The following is a 26,901-nucleotide window of genomic DNA, read 5'->3' on the forward strand; positions in this document are numbered from 1 at the left end:
CTCGAGTAACAGTTCCTTCCGTGTCGTCATCTTCTTCTTCTTCTTCCTTCCCAGCACAAGTGGCTCGGACAGCTCCCTCTCCGATGGTCTTCCTGCCCACCTGCTGAACATAGCCAATGAGGTGAGAGGATGCTGGTTCTTGTACACTCCCAAAACATAAAAACCACGAAACCAAAAGCCTCGTGACACTAGATAGCTGAGCAAATGTTCCAGCCCTCCCGGAACCAGCCCCAGGGATGCAGCTCAGGAAGAAGAAAGCACTTGCCTAGTATGAGTGAATTCCTGGTTTCAGTCACCAGTTAGTCAAAAAGAAAATTGCAATAGTGTCCTGGCTGGTCACCTACCCCAAGCATGTTGCCATGTCCTTTGTCTGCTTCTTGCTTAACTGCTGGAGCTTCTTTACGGTGACACCAGGCCGAACATTTTAGCCGCAGTGATCAGAGTCATCTGGACCAGACCTTGTCAACATAAGGCACCTGTTTTGTGTTGTCAATCACGCGGCTGTTGATCCAGGTGGCCCCTTGGTCGCAATCTCTCTTCGTGGGAGTCGGGCATGCTAAATAGGGAACAGCTCTGGAAAGAAGGCGGTTGAACTGCTGGCTCGTTCTCCACACCAATAAATAGTGACCACGTGCCGGGCCACTGTGTCGCGGCTGTTAAGCAGGCTGCCGTGTTGAGGATGAGCGTGGCTCCGCAGCCCCCTCTGACCAGTTCCTCTGTCGTTTCTGGAACAGTTGAATCAGAAGATGCTGCTAAAGAAAGCAAAGAAGAAGAGGCTTCAGACCAGGAAACAGCGGAACGAGCAGTACCAGAAGAACTACCTGATGCGGGAGCTGAAGTTGGCAGAGGACACCCCGGTAAGCCATCTCCCCGGCCTCCTCCTGCTCTCTGTCCCTCGTGTTCCACAGATGAAGCAGAGACAGAGCTAGAGTTCATTCCCAGCTAGAAGGGGTGGTGGGAAGAGCGGGTGCTTCTGCTTTGAGGTCAGAGTCCTTCCTCAGATCCTCTGCATGTGTCTGAGCAGATCTCAGCCTCAGTCCACTGGTCCCCTCCTCCACTCGCTCAGGCACAGCAGGTACAGGCTATGACTAAAACCGAATTCCCACAGGGAAGAGTCAGAGTCAGAGTGTGTTAGCCGGAGTTCAGCCAGCCTGGCTGGGTGGTTGAGGTGAGGGTCAGGAGGGGATACCCTGCACCTTGTGCGTGCCACCCTGCCCCGATGCTGCTTCCTAAATCGAGGCATCCTTTCAAGAGTGTTTCCCTGGTAGGTGAATCGGGTAGATGAGAATGCATCAACTGAACGACCTCTCACTCAATCCTTGTAGGGAAGGGCAAGATTTGCTTCTACTCTGCAAAAGCAGCCTACCCTTTTGAAAACCCCGGAGAAATCTAGTTCTTCAGTAATGAGAAATGAAAAGCCAAGGCTCAATGAGGTAGTATTTTTGCTTGACTCTCTGTCACACAGATTCTCTGATTTCTCCAATTAGCATGTCAGTTCCACTAGGTGAAGGATACAGTAGCTAGCCATTGTGTTACCGGGGAATGAAGACGATGCTAACATTACTTTTGATTAAAAATTGAAATCTTATATTAAATATTGATGATTTGTGGTTTTATATCAAGAACTTAAGAGGAGGCTGCGTTACTTATCCATACAAGCATTCATACACACATCCACACATCAAAAGATTTTATCTTGTGCCTATTATATGGCAGGCCCTTTACTGGATACTGAGAATACATCAGTAAGCAAGATACTGTCCTTTTCCCAGAGACCTTAAAAGTGGATGGGACTTTCAACAAGTTAGCAGGGATTGTGCTGTAGGGAAAGACACGTGGAGAAGAGGCACTGTAGAATCTTACAGCTGAATTCCTGGATTCTCACTGGATACACTGACACACACCTGTAATAATCCCAGCACTTGAGAAGTAGAAGCTGGGGAACCAATGAGTTCTCCATGAGACCTAGTAACAAAATGGGCGGTGGGGGCGGGGAGTAGATTTCAGAGAATAAGTATAGAGCTCAGTGGTAGGAAACTTTCCTAGTATGTGCAAGGGTCTGAGTTCAATTCTCAGCATTGCTTTAAAAACTGTTTTTGGAGCCAGGTGGTGGTGGTGCACGCCTTTAATCCCAGCACTAGGGAGGCAGAGCCAGGCAGATCTCTGTGAGTTCGAGGCCAGCCTGGTCTACAGAGCAAGATCTAGGACAGGCACCAAAACTACACAGAGAAACCCTGTCTTGAAAAAAAAAAAATGTTTTGTGAACCTGTTGTAGTGATTTAAGCCTGTATACCCGCTCCTGAAGAGACTAAGACAGAAGGATCACAAGTTCAAGGCAAGTCTGAGTAACTTAGAAAGTCCCTTCTCAAACTATGGAGAAAAAGGGTCCTGGAAAGATGGCTCAGCAGTTCTGAGTGCTTGACACTCTTACAGAGGATGAGGACTCAGTTCCTAGCACCCACATCAGGCAGCTCACAACCATCTATAGCTCCAGAGGACCTAATACCCTCTTCTGGTCTCCTCAGGCACCGGTACATACACGGCATACACTGTAGAGCGTTTACCCACCAGCCCACAGCTCCCCAGAGTTTTCTTGAGTGTGAGCAGCAGGAAATATTAGATAGAAGGATTTATTGCGGATAATCTTGCGGAGATAAACAGATAGAAAATAAAGGATAGCCTCGAGAGGGCCTGGAACCTTTTCCAACAAGCCCTGTCTCTGCCTCAGGGTTTTTATAGAGATGCCAAGGGGTGGAGCAAAAGACCTCCCCCCCCATCCCCAGCACAGCCAAGTGCAGACCATCTCAGACACCTGCACTCAAGCCCATGGTCCTAACCATCCTCTATGTGGACCTGCTGGGTAAAACCACAAGGAACCCGAGAAAGGGCTTCCCTTTCTTAATATATAAAAAATAACTAATTATTAATGGCTTACAGCAATCTCCATAGCTGTTACACCTCCCAGTATGGGAACAGAGGATGATAAAGATGGCATTTCTCTTTTGAATTAGGTCCGTGACTACAGCAGTCTTAGCTGCCTCAAGGCCTTTCTAAACCAAAAGCTTAATGCAATTGCAAACTTAAAGAATCCCTTAGCTTCATCATTACCATTAACAGGTTAACATAAATATTGCTATACATAGTCACAGTTCTCCCAATCTTACAACTCAGAGCAAATTCTTAACAGAACCATTTGAATTAGCATATATGACGCTATATATAGTTAACAATTTTCTCCATCTTACAACTTTAACTCTTAATTATTTGAATTTTCTTGCTAACAGAACATAGGAAAAACTTCGATGTATTCACATCAAACTTAAATATTTCCTTAACTCCACAAAACCAGGGTGCATTAATACCAATAGGTTAAACATAATTTCTGCAAACATAATTCAGCTTCATAACTCCTCCTTTTCTTTATAATTTTTTAAGCAAAGTCTCAAGCCTAGTTAGAAAATCCAAACTTTTCCATTAAAACAGTTCCATTTGTAAAGCAAAACCAGTTCCATAAGTAATTCCATTTATACATAAACAGTTCCATAAAACAATCACCAGTTAATAAAGCATATATGCATACACAAAATTGCATCTTTAGTCTAGGTAGAAACAATAAATTTCTTCATTTAAACAGTTCCATTTTTTTTTTTTAAGATTTATTTATTTATTATGTATAGGCCAGAAGAGGGCACCAGATCTCACTGCAGATGGTTGTGAGCCACCATGTGGTTGCTGGGAATTGAACTCAGGACCTTTGGAAGAACAAGCAGTGCTCTTAACCTCTGAGCCATCTCTCCAGCCCCCAACAGTTCCATTTTTAACCCAATTCCAGAAAACAGTTTCTAGGTCATTACTATAAGTAAACTCAAAATTGTCCCATTGCAATGAAATCTATTGTTCAGTTCATTAAGTCCTAAAATTCAAATGATAAATTCTGGTAGTAGCTTCCAAATATGAAGAAATCCATAACAAAAATCCTTTTGTAGTTTTATCTCATTTTTTAAGTTCAAAAAGTTCAAACAAGAAATAAATTTTGGCATCAGACTCTCACTTCCAAATATGAAGAGACGTTTTACAACCAAAATTTTTTGCAGTTAATTTTAGTTCAAGAAAGCGTCTCTGCAACTTTCATTCTCAAGCCAGAGACCTGTTTAGTTATAGTAACATTTTAAACTGCACCGTTTTTGCTGTTAGCTCAGGTTTTTCCTGTGTTTCATTGATTTTCCATGGATCTCAGCTGCAGATGCCTTGTGCTGGTTCTGGTGTCCACCATTCTTAGCTGCTTAGTGGCTTCTGGAACTTTTGAAACCACTCAGACTGCCTACTTTGCAGTCTACTAGGACACTACCTTCTGTGCCTCAGGTTCTTTCACCATATACATTAAGCATAGATTCACACTCAATATTTACACTTTCACAAACTCACATATAACATGTGCTTAAGCATAAACTCACACTCAGCATTTACACATTTTTGCAAACTCACATATAACATTAACATCTACTTATTTATATACTTCTTATCTTATTTCTTATTTAAACTTACATTTACAATTAGTATCTTTCTTACAAGCTTATTACTACATGTCTTAAGACTACCTTAGATACTTCTTGCAAGCTTATATTCTTAAAGGAACTCTATGGATCTATTTTACAAACTTATATAGGGCTACCATTAGCATATATTTAACTTAGCTTATTTTCATCTTTTTCTACTTCTTATTGTTAATTATCATCACTATCTCTATTAGAAAGATTCTCTTAACTAGACAGGAAGTACATACATCATTTCTAAAGTTTAGAGTTTATAGTCAGCTTTGCTATACAACACTGGGATTTAGTGAGTGTTGTCATTATAGAGTTGTGGTACTTGTTGCTAGGGGGACTGTAACCTTCCCGGGACGAAGCCATACCCCAAAGTTGCCAGTTCTCTCAACCTTTCCGGAACCGGCAGAGATGCACTGTCAGTGGTAAACGGTTTTTAACTAGAGGCTGTCCCTTCACCCAAATTCATAACAGCTCCCCTAAGAACTTCAATTCAGACAAACGTTTCTATTACAGCAGTACTTTTGGTTCGTTCTACTGAAAAACTTCACTTCACGCTGAGCGTGAAATTACCATATTTAGCCTCTGTAAAGCTCTCCGCCAAATACTGCACAGCTGTTAGGTGATATAAAGTATTTTTCTAAAGGAGCTAGTAAAGCCAAAAGCGGCACAGCTCCGAACTCTTATTTACTCACTGCTTGTATTAACCAGTGACAAAACCTCAGAAACACTAATCAAGCCACTTTCATTCTGGTTCCTTTATAGGAACGTCATTGGAGCTGACCTTCCTTAGTTCCACGCTCCTTACCAAACGCTCCTGTAACCCCATATTAACACAGGATCTGGATCCTTCCATAATCCAGAGCAGGGATCTTTCCATTTCACTTGAGCAAAAGTCGCTTGGGTGCCACTGTGCCAAAATCTGCTGCAGTCTGTTCATAGACATCCATATTCAAAAAGTTCAGAACAAAAAGAGCATGATTTAATGCATTATGTGGAGATTGAGGGTAAATTTCTTCCTTTTATTTTCTGAAGTTGTATTTTAAGACTGTTATGAGCCCTTTCTACAATACCTTGTCCCTGATAATTATAAGGAATACCTGTTTTATGTACGATTTCCCATTGGGTACAAAATTGTTGAAATGCCTTACTACTATATCCAGAACCATGAGCAGTTTTAATTTTGGTATACCTATATATGAAAACCACTCCAAGCAGTGCATAATTACATGTTTTGTAGCTTCCCCAGGTTGTGCACTAGCCATTAAAAATCCTGAATAACTGTCAATGGTCACATGTACATATCTTAATTTGCCAAATTCTGCAATATGAGTAACATCCATTTGCCATAGTTGATTAGGAAGAAGACCTCGAGGGTTTACCCCTAAGTGAGGGATAGGAAAATATTTTGGACATACCCCACATTGTTTAACTATTTGGCAAGCTGCTTCTTTGGTAAGAATGAATTGTTTTCTTAAACTTTTGCTATTTTGATGAAGAGCATGTGACTGTTGAGCCATTTCCACTTGGGATAATGCTCAGCCATTGCATTACCCTCAGCTGAAGGACCAGGAAGATTGGAGTGAGCTCTAATAGGGCCCCACAAAGCATGGCAGCTTTCTTTTGTGAATAGCATCTTGAATTTGTTGAAACATTTTGACTTGATTGTTGTTAGTTCCAATATTTTCACCAAAACTGTTACTATTCAAAGGAGTCAAGAACATAAATGTTCTTTCATGAAACATATCCTTCATTAACTTACTTTGAGAAAAAGAATTTTCAGGATTTAGTATTTTCACTTCATTAGCTTTAACTCCTGATGTTATTAGCAGCTGTAATATTTAGCATTGGTTTCTTATAGGGAACTTTCAGGTGAAGCAACTCTTATATGAGACAGCTAGATTTTCTGAAGTTTGTTTCCCATCTATAAAGCAGTCATTTCTTTTTGAATGCCTGTTTCCTTGTATCCTTATTAGATTTGCAAAGGAATTACTCATTGCAGGCAGTTTGTTCAAAAGGCAAAGAACTTTATTTTCCCATAAGTTTCTTCATATCTAAAACAATGATCAGTGTATAAACTGCTTTCTCTTGCTCTCTCAAGGATTTTAAAGTGGCTTGTTTGCTCTTAAAGGTAGCTTTTTGTCATCCAACTACTGTAAAAACTTTGCACAGCTATTAGGATAAATAAGGCATTTTACCAACTGGAGCCCCAAACCGCGAAGCACCTAATTCCATATCCTTTCAAATTTTCATTGGAACTGACACTTAAACTCTTAAACGATTTTCCTCCTTATTCTTTTAAAAGCTGTATTTTAAGTTTACCATGAACGTATTTTTGAGCTGACAAAAGTGTTTCAGGGCAATGTCGCCATCTTTAGCGGAAAAACTACCTTTCCCAAAATGCATTTCCCTTATATCAGTCCCTTATTGCAAGCTAACTTTTGGACTTCATTTCCCATAGTTCTTTTTGGGTCTGAGAGTCAACATCTAAGTTCTTTTTTACCAGACTTGCTTACAAATTCTTACCCGGGAGGTTTGAACAAAGTTTTTTGCTTTTGCAGCGGGAGATTTGAACAAGCATTTTACATTTTCAACTATGGAACATTGGGAGGTTTCTGGTCTCTTCTCAGCTGGCTTTAACAGGGGTCTCTCCTTCATTTGACACTGGCCCCCGAATCAGAACTGTACCTGCTTCCTTTGCACACATTGAGGTGGGCAATTTCTCATAGCAACTTTCCTCGGGGCCTGTGTTTGCCTTAGCCAGGCAGTGAAAAACAAGATCATTTACAACAGCTTTTCCATAGCTCTTTTAGAGAGATTGTCTCCCACTGATTTTATCTCATTTTGCTTGTCTCCCCTTCCCCCCCCCCCAGACGCAGAGCTTCAGGTATCTGTCTGCGGCTCTGTACCTCTGCTAGCTGCCTTTGGAGGTAGGGGCTTTTCTCCCCCCGGAATCTGCCTCAAATTCTAGCAGCTTTTTCAGGTCATGCATTTTCTGGGGAGGATTATGTCCCTTCTCCATTTCTTCAGAGAGTTTCCCAGTTTGGTCTCAGTTTATCCCCTCTGCCCTAGAAACAGTTTCTAGGACACTACAGTGGCAGCTTTCCCTGCTACTGAAGGTAGGACTTTTTGTACGTTTCTGTTTTTGGGGTCTGTGTGGTTTGCGTACAGACTGAAAATCTAACGAGAGGTTTTTGCCATTTCTAAACTCCCATTAGGACAGGTGTTTTGCCTCATCAGGCCTTTACCTGGCCCAGTCCCCCAGTGGGTTGCATTTTGTTTGTCTGGGTGCTCAAGGACAGAGCTCATGCCAGAGGCAATCACCCCTTAGGGCTACACTCCATCGTCTCACCGGGAGTCAGTTGAAACAAAGTTTTTCTCAAAGAGATGCTTTCTCTGATAGAAAAGAAAGCTTTACTCCAGGATAGTTCTGTTCTGCCCTGGCTGGGCTCTTTCCCCAGACAGCGTTCTGACTCGGCAGCACAACTGCTTCAGACACAGTTCAACTTTACTGTTTTCCCAGAAAGGTCCTTACTCTGATAGGAAAGCTTTTTCTCAGATTTCTTTTTGCAATTGTGGACCTATCAACCCGGGACTTGTAGGAAAGCGGACAACTGTGCCGTTCCCACCGGCTTTAGTTTTGTTTGTTCATTGGCAATCTTCCCCTGGGTCCTGCACCTTCCTGCCTCAGCTCGGTGCTCCAGGAAGTTTACAACTGCAGGAACCCTAGTATCCCCGAAATGCACTCCAACTCAGAGACGCTGGCCAGTCGCCTCTGGGTTTTTGTTCAGAAGAGAGGATACGATGCTAACAGTTTCAGGGGATCTTTGCATTAGGACGATTAGGAGCACCTTTTCATTCTGAAACGCTTGAACAAAACCCTTGATGCCTCAGCTTGGCTGTAACTGAAAAGCTTGACTTTTTTGCTTTTCTCAGGTAAAGTTTCCTGCCCTTTTGAGCTCTCTGTAGCTCTTCACCCACACTCTCCCAAACGTTTCCCTCAGGGGACTCTGACCCACTGTCTTTTACTAGCTTGAAGAGAGAGCTTAGAAGAGGTTATTAGAAACTTGTTCCTGCCTCCTGCATTGCAGGGAGGATTTTTAAAGCTTGAAAGAACTTAGAGAGGTTTTGCGGTCTTAAGTTTGTTATTTTCCCTTAGAGATAATCACAGGTGGGCCCCATACTAATATCTTCAGGTGATTCTAATTTGTCCTTCTGAGAGAGAGTTCTGAAAGGCTTTAGTTTTTAAGTTTTTTGTTTTGTTTTGTTTTGTTTTTGTTTTTCGAGACAGGGTTTCTCTGTGTAGCTTTGCACCTTTCCTGGAACTCACTCTGTAGCCCAGGCTGGCCTCGAACTCACAGAGATCCGCCTGGCTCTGCCTCCCGAGTGCTGGGATTAAAGGCGTGCGCCACAACCGCCCGGCTAGTTTTTAGGCTTTTTAAGAGAGAAAGATTAAGGCTTTTTAAAGAGATTTTCCTCCCAAATTTTCCAAGAAAAGCTTTTAGTTTAAGAGAAAGATTTTTTTTCCCAAGAGAGAAAGACCAACTTTTCCCAAAACTTCTGAACTTTAAGCTTTTTGGCTTTTGACACCACCATTTTTGCCTCAGGGAGAAAACACTTTCTCCTGCCACTTGGACTTAGCATTTCAGCTGTCCCCAGGTCAAACGCTTCCATAGGAAACTTATTCTTCCCCATAAGCTCAGAGAAGAACTTTTTTACTACCCGTAAAGCCCAAAGAAAGATTTTTTCCCCCAGTTTGCATTCATAGCCCCCAAAGTTAGAAAATTGAAGAGTTTTTCTGTCTACTTGCCTTACTTATTTTTTCTACATGATCTTACACTTGTAAGTTTTTCCTACACTATATTACTACCCTATACCTTATACTTATTTTTCACAGATAGAAATTGAGAAAGGGATAGAAGATAGAAAATGTTGACAAAAGAGAATTTTGCGCTGCAGCATCGGACATCCTTCCAGTCTGCTTTCCTTTTCTCTGAGGATGAAACTGCTGCCCCTCAATAATATATATATTTACATAACACTGGCATGCCACATTCCACTAACGGGGCTGAGTCAGCACTAAAAACTCTGTAATAAAACTTTTATTTTCCTTTTTTCTATAGTCCCTATTACTTTGTCTTTAGTCTCTTTTTTTTAGCAACGCCCTCCTTTTTTTTCTTTTTTCTTTAGTCCCTGTTCATGGCTCCATTCTGTGGGGCATTTACCCACCAACCCCACAGCTCCCAGAGTTTTCTTGAGTGCGAGCAGCAGGAAATATTAGAAGGATTTATTGTGGAGAATATTGCAGAGATAAACAGATAGAAAATAAAGGATAGCCTCAAGAGGGCCTGGAACCTATTCCAATGGGCCCCGACTGTCTCTGCCTCAGGGTATTTATAGAGACACCAAGGGGTGGAGGAAGAGACACTCCCCCACCCCAGCACAGCCAAGTGCAGACCATCTCAGACACCTGCACTCAGGCCCGTGGTCCTGATCATCCTCTATGTGGACCTGCTGGGTAAAGCCACCAGCAACCCGAAAACAGGCTTCCACATACACTTATACAGATATGTATTAAAACTGAGCCAATAATCATATATATCCCAAAATAAAGCTGTTTTTGAAGTTGGGCAATGGTGGTGCACAACTTTAATCCCAGCACTCGGGAGGCAGAAGCAGGCAGATTTCTTGAGTTCGAGGCCAGCTTTTTTCATAGTGTGAGTTCTAGGACAGCCCAAACTGCACAGAGAAACCCTGTCTAGAAAAACAAAACAAACAAACCGCTTTTAAAAAACATTGAGAAAAAGGCTAAGATTATTATATATCCTCAGTTGTAGGATTCTTGTCTGGCATGCTCAAAGTCTTAAGTTCAATTCCTAGTTTCTCTCTCTCTCTCTCTCTCTCTCTCTCTCTCTCTATCTCTCTCTCTCTCTCACACACACACACACACACACACACACACACACACACAGAGAAATTTTGATACAATAGTGGCTGGTTCTTAGTAGAACTGAGAGAAAATGAGTCTTCCTTGAATGGAGTGCTACCCTGTGATTAACAATAATACAGTAAGTACAGTGAGATCCAACTGGACTATCCCAGGAACAGCCCCCCTCCAGAATACAACCATCAAATCAACATCAAGGACTATTTAGTATCTAATGTAACTGTCAGAAGCACAAGCTTTGAAATCTGTTCAAATTCCAGCTCCACTCCAGCCCCTAAACCTGGAACTTTGTGAGAGCCATGACTCCATAATTGGAAAATTCTATACTGTGAAACTGGTTTCATACAAAAGATATGAACAAACGCTCCATAGAGGTCAATGAGAGGCCTCAGGGGATAGAGGTGTTTGTACCTCAAACTGACAACCTAAATTTGATTTCCAGAGTTCACAGTAGAAGACAACAGACAACTCCCAAGGATTGTCTGTGACCTCCACATGTGTCATGGACACACTTGCCCACTCACACACATACACACATACACACACATTAATAATAGACAATTAAACATTTTAATGATACAAAATAATCTCCAGGCAAGGGCTGGGAGATGGTTCAATGGGCAAAGTGCTGTGTGCAAATGTGAGGACCTTAGCATGGATCCTCAGCCCCCACATAAAGCCAGACATGGTAGTACACTGTGATCTAGTGGAAGAGACAGACAGGAAGATCCCAGGGTCTTGTTGGCCAGCTAGCCACATGCTAACATACACATTCACCACACACATAACACATATACAAAAATACCTTCAGGCTGTATGTGTAAGTGCACATACAAAACATGAATAAATTTCATGATTACACTGGGATACCATCTCTTAGATGTCTCGTTATGTAAGTGCACATATTCCAAAATCAGAAAGAAAAAAAAAACCTGAAATCCAAAGCACTTGTGTTCCCAAGCATTTCTGAGAACTCTAAACTGTGTGAGTTACTCAATCAGCCAGGAACTCCATCTCTGATCTGCACACTGAGGTGCAGAAACCTGAAGCCTATGGTGGCTTTAGCTCTAGATGGGAGACTCAAAAGCCCTGGCATGTAGTGGACATGGAATAAACATTAGTTCTCTTCAGAGTTGTTACTCATGTGTGCTTTGCCTTCCTTTTGTGTTGCATTATCCTCATGGGCTAACATGCATGAACAAAAAATCCCAAGACTAACATGTTCTCAGTATACCCACAGTGTTCACAAGGAAAACTTAGCGAGGATGTATTCATTTATTTTAGACACAGTTAAGTGGAAGAGACAAAAGCCCTCCCTGGAACCACCACTGACCAGCCTGGTTCTACCTAAGAATAAGGAAACAGTTCAGGTACTGCACCTCATTTGTACATACACATGCCAGCGGTTAATTTTAGTTAATTTTCTTGTTTGTGTGTATGTGTATCCTTTGTCTTGTTTTGTATGAGACAGGTTCTCAACATATAGCCCCTGCTAGCCTAGATCTTGTTATACGGGCCTGCCTGGTCTCATAGACTTGTGACGATCTTGCTGCCTCTGCCTCCCAAGTGCTAAAATTATAAATGTGCACCCGCTTAATTAATCTTCATATATATTGTGTGATTTGGATGAGTGGTGCTGTTGTCCACTCAGACCTGTTCTACCCAGATGAACATCTAAGGAAGTTTGTACCCTCAGGCTCCTGCCACCTGGCCACTCTGGAGCATGGCTCCCAAGATTGGACAGGGCTAGTGAGAGCCTGCCCAGAGCTAAAATCTGGGTATCAAGAATTTAATTTCAAGCTGGGCTATGGTGGCACACGTCTTAAATTGCAGCACTCAGGAGGCAGAGCCAGGCAGATTACTGTGAGTTCGAAGCTAGCCTGGTCTACAGAGCGAGATCCAGGACAGGCACCAAAACTACACTGAGAAACCCTGTCTAGAAAAAAAAAATTTGAACCTGGTGTAGTGACTTAGGCCTGTAATATCAGCTCCTGAAGAGACCAAGACTGAAGGATCACAAGTTCAAGGCAAGTCTGAGTAACTTAGAAAGACCCTTCAAAACTATGGAGAAAAGGGTCCTGGAAAGATGGCTCAGCAGTTCTGAGTGCTTGACACTCTTGCAGAGGATGAGGACTCAGTTCCCAGCACCCACATCTGACAGCTCACAACCATCTATAGCTCCATAGGACCTAATGTCCTCTTATGGTGTCCTCAGGCACCGGTACATATATGGCATACATGTATACAAATATATAGTACAACTGAGCTAATAATTATATATGTGTGTGTATCATAAATATATATTATATATTTATATAATATATATAAATTTATATTTATTTATAAATATAAATAAAGCTGATTTTTAAGTTGGGCAGTGGTGGTGCACACCTTTAATCCCAGCACTCAGGAGGCAGAAGCAGGCAGATTTCTTGAGTTCGAGGCCAGTTTTTCCATACTGTGAGTTCTAGGACAGCCCAGAATACACAGAGAAACCCTGTCTAGAAAAACTAAACAAACAAATAGCTTTTAAAAAACATTGAAAAAAACCTAGGATTATTATATATCCTCAGTTGTAGGATGCTTGTCTGGCATGCTCAAAGTCTTAAGTTCAATTCCTAGTCTCTCTCTCTCTCTGTCTCTCTGTCTCTGTCTCTGTCTCTGTCTCTCTCTCTCTCTCTCTCTCTCTCTCTCTCTCACACACACACACACACACACACACAGAGGTTTTGATACCATAGTGGCTGGTTCTTAGTAGAACTGACAGAAAATGAACCTTCCTTGAATGGAGTGCTACCCTGTGATTAACAATTATACAGTAAGTACAGTAAGATCCAACTGGACTACCCCAGGAAGAGCCCCCTCCAGAATACAACCATCAAATCAACATCAAGGACTATTTAGTGTCTAATGGAACTGTCAGAAGCACAAGCTTTAAAGTATGTTCAAATTCCAGCTCCACTCCAGCCCCTAAACCTGGAACTTTGTAAGAGCCATGACTCCATAATTGGAAAATTCTATACTGTGAAACTGGTTTCATACAAAAGATATGAACAACGCTCCATAGAGGTCAATGAGAGGCCTCAGGGGATAGAGGTGTTTGGACCTCAAACTGACAACCTAAATTTGATTTCCAGAGTTCACAGTAGAAGACAACAGACAACTCCCAAGGGTTGTGTGTGACCTCCACATGTGTCATGGACACACTTGCACACACACACACACACACACACACACACATATACATGCACATTAATAATAGACAGTTAAACATTTTAATGATACACAATTATCTCCAGGCAAGGGCTGGGAGATGGTTCAGTGGGCAAAGTGCTGTGTGCAAATGTGAGGACCTTAGCATGGATCCGCAGCCCCCACATAAAGCCAGACATGGTAGTACACTGTGATCTAGTGGAAGAGACAGACAGGAAGATCCCAGGGTCTTGTTGGCCAGTCAGCCACATGCTAACATACACACACACCACACACATAACACATATACAAAAATACCTTCAGGCTGTATGTGTAAGTGCACATACAAAACATGAATAAATTTCATGATTACACTGGGATACCATCTCTTAGATATTCCATCATGTATGTGCACACATTCCAAAATCAGAAAGAAAAAAAAATCCTGAAATCCAAAGCACTTGTGTTCCCAAGCATTTCTGAGAACTCTAAACTGTGTGAGTTACTCAGTCAGCCAGGAACTCTGTCTCTGATCTGCACACTGAGGTGCAGAAACCTGAAGCCTATGGTGGCTTTAGCTCTAGATGGGAGACTCAAAAGCACCTGGCATGTAGTGGACATGGAATAAACATTAGTTCTCTTCGGAGTTGTTACTCACCTGTGCTTTGCCTTCCTTTTGTGTTGCATTATCCTCATGGGCTAACATGCATGAACAAAAATCCCAAGACTAACATGTTCTCAGTATACCCACAGTGTTCACAAGGAAAACTTAGCGAGGATGTACTCATTTATTTTAGACACAGTTAAGTGGAAGAGACAAAGGCCCCTCCCTGGAACCACCACTGACCAGCCGGGTTCTACCTAAGAATAAGGAAACAGTTCAGGTACTGCACCTCATTTGTACATACACATGCCAGCGGTTAATTTTAGTTAATTTTCTTGTTTGTCTGTCTGTGTGTGTTGTCTTGTTTTGTATGAGACAGGTTCTCAACATATAGCCCCTGCTAGCCTAGATCTTGTTTTATGGGCCTGGCTGGTCTCATAGACTTGTGACCATCTTGCTGCCTCTGCCTCCTAAGTGCTAAAATTATAAATGTGTACCCGCTTAATAATTTTCATATATATTGTGTAATTTGGATGAGTGGTGCTGTTGTCCACTCAGACCTGTTCTACCCAGATGAACATCTAAGGAAGTTTGTGCCCTCAGGCTCCTGCCACCTGGCCACTCTGGAGCATGGCTCCCAAGATAGGACAGGGCTAGTGAGAGCCTGCCCAGAGCTAAAATCTGGGTATCAAGAATTTAATTTCAAGCCGAGTTATGGTGGCACACGCGTTAAATTCCAGCACTCAGGAGGCAGAGCCAGGCAGATTACTGTGAGTTCAAGGCTAGCCTGGTCTACAGAGCGAGATCTAGGACAGGCACCAAAACTACACTTAGAAATCCTGTCTTGAAAAACAAACAAACAAAAAATATTTTTTGGACCTGGTGTAGTGACTAAGGCCAGTAATACCAGCTCCTGAAGAGACCAAAACAGAAGTATCACAAGTTCAAGGCAAGTCTGAGTAACTTAGAAAGACCCTTCAAAACTATGGAGAAAAGGGTCCTGGAAAGATGGATCAGCAGTTCTGAGTGCTTGACACTCTTGCAGAGAATGAGGCCTCAGTTCCTAGCGCCCACATCAGGCAGCTCACAACCATCTATAGCTCCAGAGGACCTAATGCCCTCTTCTGGTCCCCTCAGGCACCGGTACATATGTCTCATATATTTATACAGATATATATTACAACTGAGCTAATAATCATATGTGTGTGTACATATATATATATCTGTATGTATACACACACACACACACACACACACACACACACACACACACACATATATTCCAAAATAAAGCTGTTTTTGAAGTTCGGCAGTGGTGGTGCACACCTTTAATCCCAGCACACCGGAGGCAAAAGCAGGCAGATTTCTTGAGTTCGAGGCCAGCGTTTTTCATAGTGCGAGTTCTAGGACAGCCCGACTACACAGAGAAACCCTGTCTAGAAAAACTAAACAAAATATGGCTTTTTTAAAAAAAAAAAATGAGAAAAAGGCTAGGATTGTTATATATCCTCAGTTGTAGGATGCTTGTCTGGCATGCTCAAAGTCTTAAGTTCAATTCCTGCTCTCTCTCTCTCTCTCTCTCTCTCTCTCTCTCTCTCTCTCTCTCTCTCTCTCTCTCTCTCTCTGTCTCTCTCTCTGTCTCTCTCTCTCTCTCACACACACACACACACACACAGACACAGAGAGAGAGAGAGGTTTTCATACAATAGCGGCTGGTTCTTAGTAGAACTGACAGAAAATGAACTTTCCTTGAATGGAGTGCTACCCTGTGATTAACAATAATACAGTAAGTACAGTAAGACTCAACTGGACTACCCCAGGAACAGCCCCCCTCCAGAATACAACCATCAAATCAACATCAAGGACTATTTAGTGTCTAATGTAACTGTCAGAAGCACAGGCTTTGAAGTCTGTTCAAATTCCAGCTCCACTCCAGCTCCTAAACCTGAAACTTTGTGAGAGCCATGACTCCATAATTGGAAAATTCTATACTGTGAAACTGGTTTCATACAAAAGATATGAACAAACGCTCCATAGAGGTCAATGAGAGGCCTCAGGGGATAGAGGTGTTTGTACCTCAAACTGACAACCTAAATTTGATTTCCAGAGTTCACAGTAGAAGACAACAGACAACTCCCAAGGGTTGTGTGTGACCTCCACATGTATCATGGACACACTTGCCCACACACACACACACACACACACACACACACACACACACATACACACACACATTAATAATAGACAATTAAACATTTTAATGATACACAATTATCTCCAGGCAAGGGCTGGGAGATGGTTCAGTGGGCAAAGTGCTGTGTGCAAATGTGAGGACCTTAGCATGGATCCACAGCCCCCACATAAAGCCAGACATGGTAGTACACTGTGATCTAGTGGAAGAGACAGACAGGAAGATCCCAGGGTCATGTTGGCCAGCCAGCCACATGCTAACATACACATACACCACACACATAACACATATACAAAAATACCTTCAGGCTGTATGTGTAAGTGCACATACAAAACATGAATAAATTTCATGATTACACTGGGATACCATCTCTTAGCTGTCTCATTATGTAAGTGCACATATTCCAAAATCAGAAAGAAAAAAAACCCTGAAATCCAAAGCACTAGTGTTCCCAAGCATTTCTGAGAACTCTAAACTGTGTGAGTTACTCAATTGGCCAAGATCTCTGTCTCTGATCTGCACACTGAGGTGCAGAAACCTGAAGCCTATGGTGGCTTTAGCTCTAGATGGGAGACTAAAAAGCACCTGGCATGTAGTGGACACGGAATAAACATTAGTTCTCTTCGGAGTTGTTACTCACCTGTGCTTTGCCTTCCTTTTGTGTTGTGTTATCCTCATGGGCTAACATGCATGAACAAAAATCCCAAGACTAACATGTTCTCAGTATACCCACAGTGTTCACAAGGAAAACTTAGCGAGGATGTATTCATTTATTTTAGACACAGTTAAGTGGAAGAGACAAAAGCACCTCCCTGGAACCACCACTGACCAGCCTGGTTCTACCTAAGAATAAGGAAACAGTTCAGGTACTGCACCTCATTTGTACATACACATGCCAGCGGTTAATTTTAGTTAATTTTCTTGTTTGTGTGTATGTGTATCCTTTGTCTTGTTTTGTATGAGACAGGTTCTCAACATATAGCCCCAGCTAGCCTAGATCTTGTTTTATGGGCCTGGCTGGTCTCATAGACTTGTGACGATCTTGCTGCCTCTGCCTCCCAAGTGCTAAAATTATAAATGTGCACCCGCTTAATTAATCTTCATATATATTGTGTGATTTGGATGAGTAGTGCTGTTGTCCACTCAGACCTGTTCTACCCAGATGAACATCTAAGGAAGTTTGTACCCTCAGGCTCCTGCCACCTGGCCACTCTGGAGCATGGCTCCCAAGATAGGACAGGGCTAGTGAGAGCCTGCCCAGAGCTAAAATCTGGGTATCAAGAATTTAATTTCAAGCTGGGCTATGGTGGCACACGTCTTAAATTGCAGCACTCAGGAGGCAGAGCCAGGCAGATTACTGTGAGTTCGAAGTTACCCTGGTCTAGAGAGCGAGATCCAGGACAGGCACCAAAACTACACTGAGAAACCCTGTCTAGAAAAAAAAAATTTGAACCTGGTGTAGTGACTTAGGCCTGTAATATCAGCTCCTGAAGAGACCAAGACTGAAGGATCACAAGTTCAAGGCAAATCTGAGTAACTTAGAAAGACCCTTCTCAAACTATGGAGAAAAGAGTCATGAAAAGATGGCTCAGCAGTTCTGAGTGCTTGACACTCTTGCAGAGGATGAGGACTCAGATCCCAGCACCCACATCTGACAGCTCACAACCATCTATAGCTCCATAGGACCTAATGTCCTCTTATGGTGTCCTCAGGCACTGGTACATATATGGCATACATGTATACAAATATATAGTACAACTGAGCTAATAATTATATATGTGTGTGTATCATAAATATATATTATATATTTATATAATATATATAAATTTATATTTATTTATAAATATAAATAAAGCTGATTTTTAAGTTGGGCAGTGGTGGTGCACACCTTTAATCCCAGCACTCAGGAGGCAGAAGCAGGCAGATATCTTGAGTTTCGAGGCCAGTTTTTTCCATACTGTGAGTTCTAGGACAGCCCAGAATACACAGAGAAACCCTGTCTAGAAAAACTAAACAAACAAATAGCTTTTAAAAAACATTGAAAAAAACCTAGGATTATTATATATCCTCAGTTGTAGGATGCATGTCTAGCATGCTCAAAGTCTTAAGTTCAATTCCTAGTCTCTCTCTCTCTGTCTCTCTGTCTCTGTCTCTCTCTCTCTGTCTCTCTCTCTCTCTCTCACACACACACACACACACACAGAGAGGTTTTGATACAATAGTGGCTGGTTCTTAGTAGAACTGACAGAAAATGAGCCTTCCTTGAATGGAGTGCTACCCTGTGATTAACAATAATACAGTAAGTACAGTGAGATCCAACTGGACTACCCCAGGAACAGCCCCCTCCAGAATACAACCATCAAATCAACATCAAGGACTATTTAGTGTCTAATGTAACTGTCAGAAGCACAACTTTGAAGTCTGTTCAAATTCCAGCTCCACTCCAGCTCCTAAACTTGGAACTTTGTTAGAGACATGACTCCATAATTGGAAAATTCTATACTGTGAAACTGGTTTCATACAAAAGATATGAACAAACACTACACAGAGGTCAATGAGAGGCCTCAGGGGACAGAGGTGTTTGTACCTCAAACTGGCAACCTAAATTTGATTTCCAGAGTTCACAGTAGAAGACAACAGACAACTCCCAAGGGTTGTCTGTGACCTCCACATGTGTCATGGACACACTTGCCCACTCACACACACACACACACATACACATGCACATTAATAATAGACAATTAAACATTTTAATGATACAAAATTATCTCCAGGCAAGGGCTGGGAGATGGTTCAGTGGGCAAAGTGCTGTGTGCAAATGTGAGGACCTTAGCATGGATCCTCAGCCCCCACATAAAGCCAGACATGGTAGTACACTGTGATCTAGTGGAAGAGACAGACAGGAAGATCCCAGGGTCTTGTTGGCCAGCCAGCCACATGCTAACATACACATACACCACACACATAACACATATACAAAAATACCTTCAGGCTGTATGTGTAAGTGCACATACAAAACATGAATAAATTTCATGATTACACTGGGATACCATCTCTTAGCTGTCTCATTATGTATGTGCACATATTCCAAAATCAGAAAGAAAAAAAAAATCCTGAAATCCAAAGCACTTGTGTTCCCAAGCATTTCTGAGAACTCTAAACTATGTGAGTTACTCAATCGGCCAAGAACTCCGTCTCTGATCTGCACACTGAGGTGCAGAAACCTGAAGCCTATGGTGGCTTTAGCTCTAGATGGGAGACTCAAAAGCACCTGGCATGTAGTGGACACGGAATAAACATTAGTTCTCTTCAGAGTTGTTACTCACGTGTGCTTTTCCTTCCTTTTGTGTTGTGTTATCCTCATGGGCTAACATGCATGAACAAAAATCCCAAGACTAACATGTTCTCAGTATACCCACAGTGTTCACAAGGAAAACTTAGCGAGGATGTATTCATTTATTTTAGACACAGTTAAGTGGAAGAAACAAAGGCACCTCCCTGGAACCACCACTGACCAGCCTGGTTCTACCTAAGAATAAGGAAACAGTTCAGGTACTGCACCTCATTTGTACATACACATGCCAGTGGTTAATTTTAGTTAATTTTCTTGTTTGTCTGTCTGTGTGTGTATATGTGTATCTTTTGTCTTGTTTTGTATGAGACAGGTTCTCAACATATAGCCCCTGCTAGCCTAGATCTTGTTATACGGGCCTGGCTGGTCTCATAGACTTGTGACCATCTTGCTGCCTCTGCCTCCCAAGTGCTAAAATTATAGGTGTGCACCCGCTTAATTAATCTTCATATATATTGTGTGATTTGGATGAGTGGTGCTGTTGTCCACTCAGACTTGTTCTGCCCAATGAACATCTAAGGAAGTTTGTACCCTCAGGCTCCTACCACCTGGCCACTCTGGAGCATGGCTCCCAAGATAGGACAGGGCTAGTGAGAGCCTGCCCAGAGCTAAAATCTGGGTATCAAGAATTTAATTTCAAGCTGGGAAGTGGGTTACACATGCCTTTAATCTCAGCACTCGGGAGGCAGATGTAGGTGGATCTCTTGAGTCCAAGGCTAGCCTGGTCTACAAAGTGAGAACCAGGACAGGCACCAAAACTGCACTGGCAAACTCTGTCTCAAAAAAACAAAAACAACAAAAAGAAAAAAAAAAGAATTTAATTTCAACCAGCTGAATGTAGTCTCACATGCCGTTAATCCCAGCACATGGGAGGCAGATATAGGTGGATCTCTGTGAGTTTGAGGCCAGCCTCGTCTACCTAGTGAATCCAGGACAGCCAGGACTGCATAAAGAGACTGTCTGAAAAAAACAAAAAAAATATAAAATAAGAAACAAAACCCCAAAAACAACAATTATGGAGTTGAGAGATGGCTTAGCAGTTATGAGCATTTGTTCTTCTTCAGGAGGACCTGAGTTCTGTTCCCAGCACCCACATGGTGGCTCACAACCGTCCATTTCAGTGGATCTGACATCTTCTGATGCACAAAATATTAAAAAAATTCATTTTATTTTTATTTATTATATAAAAATATTTCATTACAGATAAAATAAAAATATTATCTTTTAGCTGGGTTGTGGTGGCACACACCTTTAATCCCAGCACTGGGAGGCAGAGGCAGGCAGATCTCTGTGAGTTCAAGGCCAGCCTGGTCTACAGAGCGAGTTCTAGGACAGCCAGGACTGTTACCCAGAGAAACTCTGTCTTGAAAAACCACAAAAATAAAAATGAAGTTCTCTTTTTGTAAATAATGAAGTCAATCTAAAGAAAGTTGTAGCAGACTCGTGAGTGATGACCTTGTTCTTGTTCCTCACTCAGTACCTATCAGGCCTGCAGGTGACAGAACCGTGTGTACAACTAAAACCCGCTGATTAGCCTGTAACATGAAAGCCGTGCTGTTAACAGCAGGGAGCTGGATGGATGCCAGGCAGCCCTCGACAATTCCTCCATCCTCTTGAGTTTTCCTGTGGAGTCTTTTCCTACAGGGAGTGCAGTTTAACTTCCGGAGCGTGCCAGACGGCAGAGCCGGAAGTGCAGGCCAGCGGTTTTGACACACGAGGTGTCTCTTCCTTTGTGTTTTGCTGGAGGACAGCTTATAAAAAACAGTCTTCTGCTGGGCTGAGAAACCTGACCGAGTGTTTGATTCACCTCTTCCCCGTAGCGTTGTTGACCACTTTGGTATTCTGGGAGGAAATGCAAATATCTCTAACTGCTGTCTAGTGCAGCCGACCTGACCTCAACCCTAACTCTAACTTAGAAACTGCAACAGAAAGTCAATTCAACTCTTTTGTCTCATTTGTGCAGAGTAAGAAGCCAGGCTTTACGGCATCATGCTCTCCAAAGAGAAGCACAAACTCCGGCCTAGGGCCAGCTCCAGATGTCAAGGCAAACTGGCCTAGGACTAGATACCCCGCCCCGAGGAAAGAGCGCAGCGCCGTGGCGGCGGTCTATCCATCCTTGCACATTTACACATACCCATAGTGCACTTTTGCTCTAGCACACAGGTGCCTCCCTCAGAGGTTTTGGGGTACTTTTATTGGGTTTTGTTTTGTTTCACATGCAGTGTTGGGAACCAGACCTAGGGCACTAAGCATACTAGGCGAGTGCTTTACCATTGACCTGTGTCTCCAGCTCCCCTGAAATGGTTGTGGATTCTACACACTTTATAAGAGGAAATCTATAAATGAAATGGAAACTCGGTTTATGGTGTACTGTGTTGTGCGTTCACCACACACTGACCTGCGCTCTGTCCTTCCACTGTGCATATATCCTCAGGTGCATACCTCATGAATTCAGTAATTTTATCCTCAGATGAGATTATAGTTTGATGTATAGAAAAGCCTTTATTGAAAGCTGAAGCATATATACTCATGAAAAGACAGCACATACATACCTCATTTTTAACCAATAGGTGTTCCCTCTGAAGTTAGATGCAAATCAGTTTTTAAAAGATCAAACTGTTTTAAATGTGTTTTGGGAATGCACCATATGAAAAAGTCTTGTGTCGGTTTCCAAATGGTAAAATGTCCTGTCAGACTATGGTATATCAGGTTTGCTCAAAGAGAGGTATTCCTACACAGAAAAAACAATTACATGTATTACTCATAATTTAATGTTGCATACATTATGTTCAACAAGGTTATGTAAATTTTTAACTCAATGATTAAAATTCTTTCTCTCTGGTTATTTGTTCCTTGATTATTTTACTACATAATCTTATGTGAACAGATTTACATATCAGCCATTTATTTTCTGTGATTCCTCATGAGGACCAATCATAGTCTTCCAGCTACAAGTCATGTCAGAATTCAGAGTCACAGTGAAGAACAGTCACTCAGGTTGGCACAGGGCTCATGCTTATAATCCCAGCACTCAGGAGGCAGAGACCGTGAGTTCAAGGCCAGTCTGCTCTACATCCCAAGTTTTAGGCCAGCCAGGGTTATAAAGTAGGACCTTGTACATTAAAAAAAAAAAAGGGTTACTCCAAGCTAGGTATGGTGGCTCATGTGTAACTCCAGCACTTGAGACAGGAGAGTTGCTGTGAGTTACTAAGTTACAGAGTGAGATTCAGTCTCAAATAATAAATAAACAAATAAAATAAAAAGGGAGCCGGGCGGTGGTGCCTCACACCTTTAATCCCAGCACTGTGAGGCAGAGGTAGGCGGATCTCTGTGAGTTCAAGGCCGGCTGCTCTACAGAGTGAGTTCCAGGACAGCCAGGGCTATCTGGAAAAACAAAAAAAGAAAGGAAAGGGGGAAATGGAGGTAGAGAGGATGACTTCTGTCCATGCAGGTCCACTCCTGCCCTTGCTTCCCTTTTGTCTTGTCACATTACATGAAAAGTTTCCTAGCATACTTTCATTTGTATATGTATGTGTGGATACATGTTCATGTATGTGTTATATGTTTGTATGTGTGTGAATAGTTCATCCATGTGTATACATGTTTATGCATATGTTCACATGTGCATACATGTCTGTGTGTATGCATGTTCACGTATGTGTGTATGTGGAGGACCTGACTCCTGTCCTCCTCAAAAAGCCTTCCTTTTAGGGCCGCATGGCCAATGGGAGTACTGGTACCACCTGGTGGCAGCATACCCTTTCTTGTTGTTTTGTTTGTTTTTTATTTATTTAATGTGTGTGCACAGCGCACATGAGGAAGTCAGAGGACAACTTGCGAGTGTTGGTCTTCTCATCCGACCACGTGGGTCCTGAACATCAAACTCAGGTCGTCAGGCTTGGCCATAGGTCCTTAAACCATTGGTGAGCTGTCTCACCAGACCCTTTCTGGTCTTGGAGAGAGAGGTGATGTGATCACTGTTATACCCAGATCACGGGGACCCCCAAAAGACCACCTCAGAGACCAAATCCTGTATGAAAAAGCAAAGAGCCTTTATTTCAAGTTCCGGGGCTCGGTCCCTCTGTCTGTCTGTCCAACTCAACACGAGAGCAGAGAGCCCTGAGCCCAGGCAGGGTGGGATTTTTATCATAGCAGAGGTTGGGGTGAGGGGATTTCCAGGGTTCAGGACCCTGATTAGCTGACAATTGTCTAGGGGTATCTGTAAAACAAAAATTGGTCTGTGCTAGATTCAAGGACATCTGGCCACCTTATCTAACGATTGGAATGTTAGGTATTTCCTCATCCCTGGGTGGATCCCTGGTTGGTATCAGCTTGAGGCTTTCCTGGATCTGGGTGTTGCCTGTCAGTAAGCCTGTCTTAGAAGCCATATCTAGGTCCCTAAGCCTGTCATGGCTGCTGTGTGGTGAAGCTATTTTGGGGCCCCTTTACATTCCCCCCTTCACAAGTACCAATGACAGGACCTAATCATGGGTCCTGCCTGTTCATAGGTTTAAGGGGATGGTATTGGGACCTAAGAACCATTAGCTGAACAGCTGACCCACTCTCAAATGAAGACAATCAGCCTATTAATAAGACAAGGGCCAAGTGTAAGCAGAAGGAGCAAAGTCATTAAGGGGCTGGCTAAGGCAGACAACAGGGTGCTTAACCAAGGGGACCAACCGAACAGATTTTCATACCATCCAACTTACGAGTATACGTTTTGCTCTCTATCATTAATCCGTTTTCTTAACAAGGCTATTGCATCTCTATTATCCCAGAATGATTGACATAGAAACAGTATTCTTCCCCCAGAGCAACACATAAGCCTCCTTGTTGCATGAAGAGGAGGTCCAGACCTCTTCGAGGTCTCTAATTTAAGTATTGACTGTTCTATGTTTTTAAGATCTGAATTGATGGTTAACTGTAGGGCCCGGTAGTTTTTATCCTGGAGAATTAAGGCTGAGGTGCCTACCCCACCACCCCCACCCCCCACCCCCCACCCCCCCCCGTTTGCCCCAGCTATGCCCAGCCCTACCAGGGAAGAGAGTAAGACAGCTGTTGCTCCTATGGCCCGTTTTGCCCTGGTAGGAATAGGGGATAAGGCCAATTCTATTTGGGTCTCTTTATAAGATATTTTATGTTGGGGAACAATTGGACTATCACACAAAAACCTTGTCCAGGGCTGGAAAGATGGCTCAGAGGTTAAGAGCACTGACTGTTCTTTCAGAGGTCCTGAGGTCAATTCCCAGCAACCACATGGTGGCTCACAACCATCCTTAATGAGGTCTGGTGCCCTCTCCTGGCCTGCAGGCGTACATGCAGGCAGAACACTGTATACAGGGATGCAGGGAGTGAGTGCCAAAGTGCAAGCCACCATCCAGCAGAGGCCGAATAAACAGTATTGTCTTGTATGGCAATAGTCTGATTACATACATCTGATGGTGCTTGCTTTCCAGGAGGCACCACACAAATTCCTGTACCCTTTACCTGCTGTAACGAAATCTTTCCCTGTTTCCCCCAAGGCCAGGATGCTGGGGAGACTGAGGTGTAATCACTGGCTGTTGTAATACCAGTATAGAAAGTTTTGCATTTAGACAAAACCAGCATTTCTCTCTCTCTCTCTCTCTCTCTCTCTCTCTCTCTCTCTCTCTCTCTCTCTCTCCCTCTCTCTCTCTCTCTCTGTTTGGTTTTTCGAGACAGGGTTTCTCTGTGTAGCTTTGTGCCTTTCCCGGAACTCATTTGGTAGCCCAGGCTGGCCTCGAACTCACAGAGATCCACCTCAAAGCCAGCATTCTTTAGTCAAATCAGGTTTAGAGGCATTTATCACCTGGGAGGTTTTAGAAACCAAGTCCCATAAAGAATGTTGGCTGTATGAAGATTCTTGACCCTGAGGGGTGGTTCCCAAGTGGACTACTGGTGTCTGGTTCCCTCCTGGGGGTCTGGTAGCAGGAGCCTCATAAGGTACCAGGGCTGAATTATGTCCTTTTGCCACTGGGGGAGGGTGTCTGAACTCTAATCTGATGGTGAAGAGGGCCCCTGGGATCAGCCCAAGATAAGGTCCAGGGCCATCCTAGACTTGGATACCCCAGGTCTTGCCAGTGGTCCATTCCTCTGTCTGAATTTGTTTTCCCCTATCAGTAAATTCTATCCTGAGGGGGTTACATTTTTGATTTCCATAGGACCCGAAACTGCTGTCATATATACCTCGTCGGACTGAGATCAAATCGTCTCTTATCGGTGGTGTCCACCAGATAGGTCCAGTACTCACACATTTCCAAGAGGTACAGAAGTAAGAATCGACTCCTCCCCACACTGCTGATGCCAGGACTTTTCCGTCTTGTGTCCCGGGCAGACATAAAAACTTTTTTCTCTCAGCTGGCGCTGATCTTGGTTGAACAGAAATAAATCCTGTATCTTAAATTCTAGAGGTGGGGACCAGGACCCAGGTGGAGCTCTAGCTGACTCTTGCTTGAGGATTTCTCCAGAGGACGTATCAGTGACAGTCCAAGCGAGTCTTTTAGGTTGATGTGGATCAGCAGGAAGCGTGGGGTGGCAGAGGATGAGCAGTGCCAGCAAAAAAAAACAGGCTCTTCACGATGGAGGTTGACGGCGAAGTTTGAGCTTGAGCGGGTTATCCTGATGCTCAATCTTCCGGCCTGAGGAGTCTCTTTCTTGTGGCAGTTCTGTAGGGTTCTCTATCTCTGGACCTGCCAGCTGGGTGTGGGTGTGAGGAATCCAGGTGGCCATGGCTTCCACCTTCAGGGCTGTTGGAGTTGTCAGGATCACAATGTATGGCCCCTTCCAGCGCGGCTGGAGGGTCTCCCTTCGAAGTCTCTTCATGTAAACCCTGTCTCCAGGCTGAAACTTATGTGGTACAGGAGGCAGAGCCGTCTCATAAACGGCCCTCAGGTGAGACCATATGTCCTTCTTCACGAGAGCCACAGCCTTGAGGGAAGCAGCCACGTTAACATCATCAAACTCCGCAAAAAAAAGCTCAGATTTTAAGTTAGGCAAAACAGGAGGGGGCCTCCCAAACATGATTTCAAAGGGAGTTAGCCCCCGGTATAAGGT

At 43.1% G+C, this 26,901-nt stretch overlaps 1 protein-coding gene across 15 annotated transcripts in view; it reads left to right on the plus strand.

The window, feature by feature from the left end:
• The window catches only part of Agbl2 (ATP/GTP binding protein like 2), a 59,893-nt gene extending 33,689 nt beyond the window's left edge, over positions 1 to 26,204 (plus strand). For 4 of the 15 annotated variants that reach the window (XM_037204936.1, XM_037204935.1, XM_037204942.1 and 1 more), the window contains 7 exons: positions 55 to 121; positions 735 to 857; positions 1,326 to 1,433; positions 14,481 to 14,567; positions 17,258 to 17,344; positions 19,944 to 20,030; positions 21,794 to 22,673. In XM_037204936.1, the coding sequence (XP_037060831.1) occupies positions 55 to 121; positions 735 to 857; positions 1,326 to 1,433; positions 14,481 to 14,567; positions 17,258 to 17,344; positions 19,944 to 20,030; positions 21,794 to 21,970 (736 nt within the window). In that variant the 3' untranslated portion in view covers positions 21,971 to 22,673. Of the gene's footprint in view, positions 1 to 54; positions 122 to 734; positions 858 to 1,325; positions 1,434 to 11,775; positions 11,862 to 14,480; positions 14,568 to 17,257; positions 17,345 to 19,943; positions 20,031 to 21,793; positions 22,674 to 26,009 lie in introns of those variants that run through there. The other 11 variants (XM_037204938.1, XM_037204940.1, XM_037204939.1 and 8 more) reach the window with 11 other exon arrangements.
• Positions 26,205 to 26,901: the final 697 nt, after the last annotated feature.

This window comes from Peromyscus leucopus, chromosome 4 (genome assembly GCF_004664715.2).
Source record: "Peromyscus leucopus breed LL Stock chromosome 4, UCI_PerLeu_2.1, whole genome shotgun sequence".
Lineage (NCBI taxonomy): Eukaryota > Metazoa > Chordata > Mammalia > Rodentia > Cricetidae > Peromyscus > Peromyscus leucopus.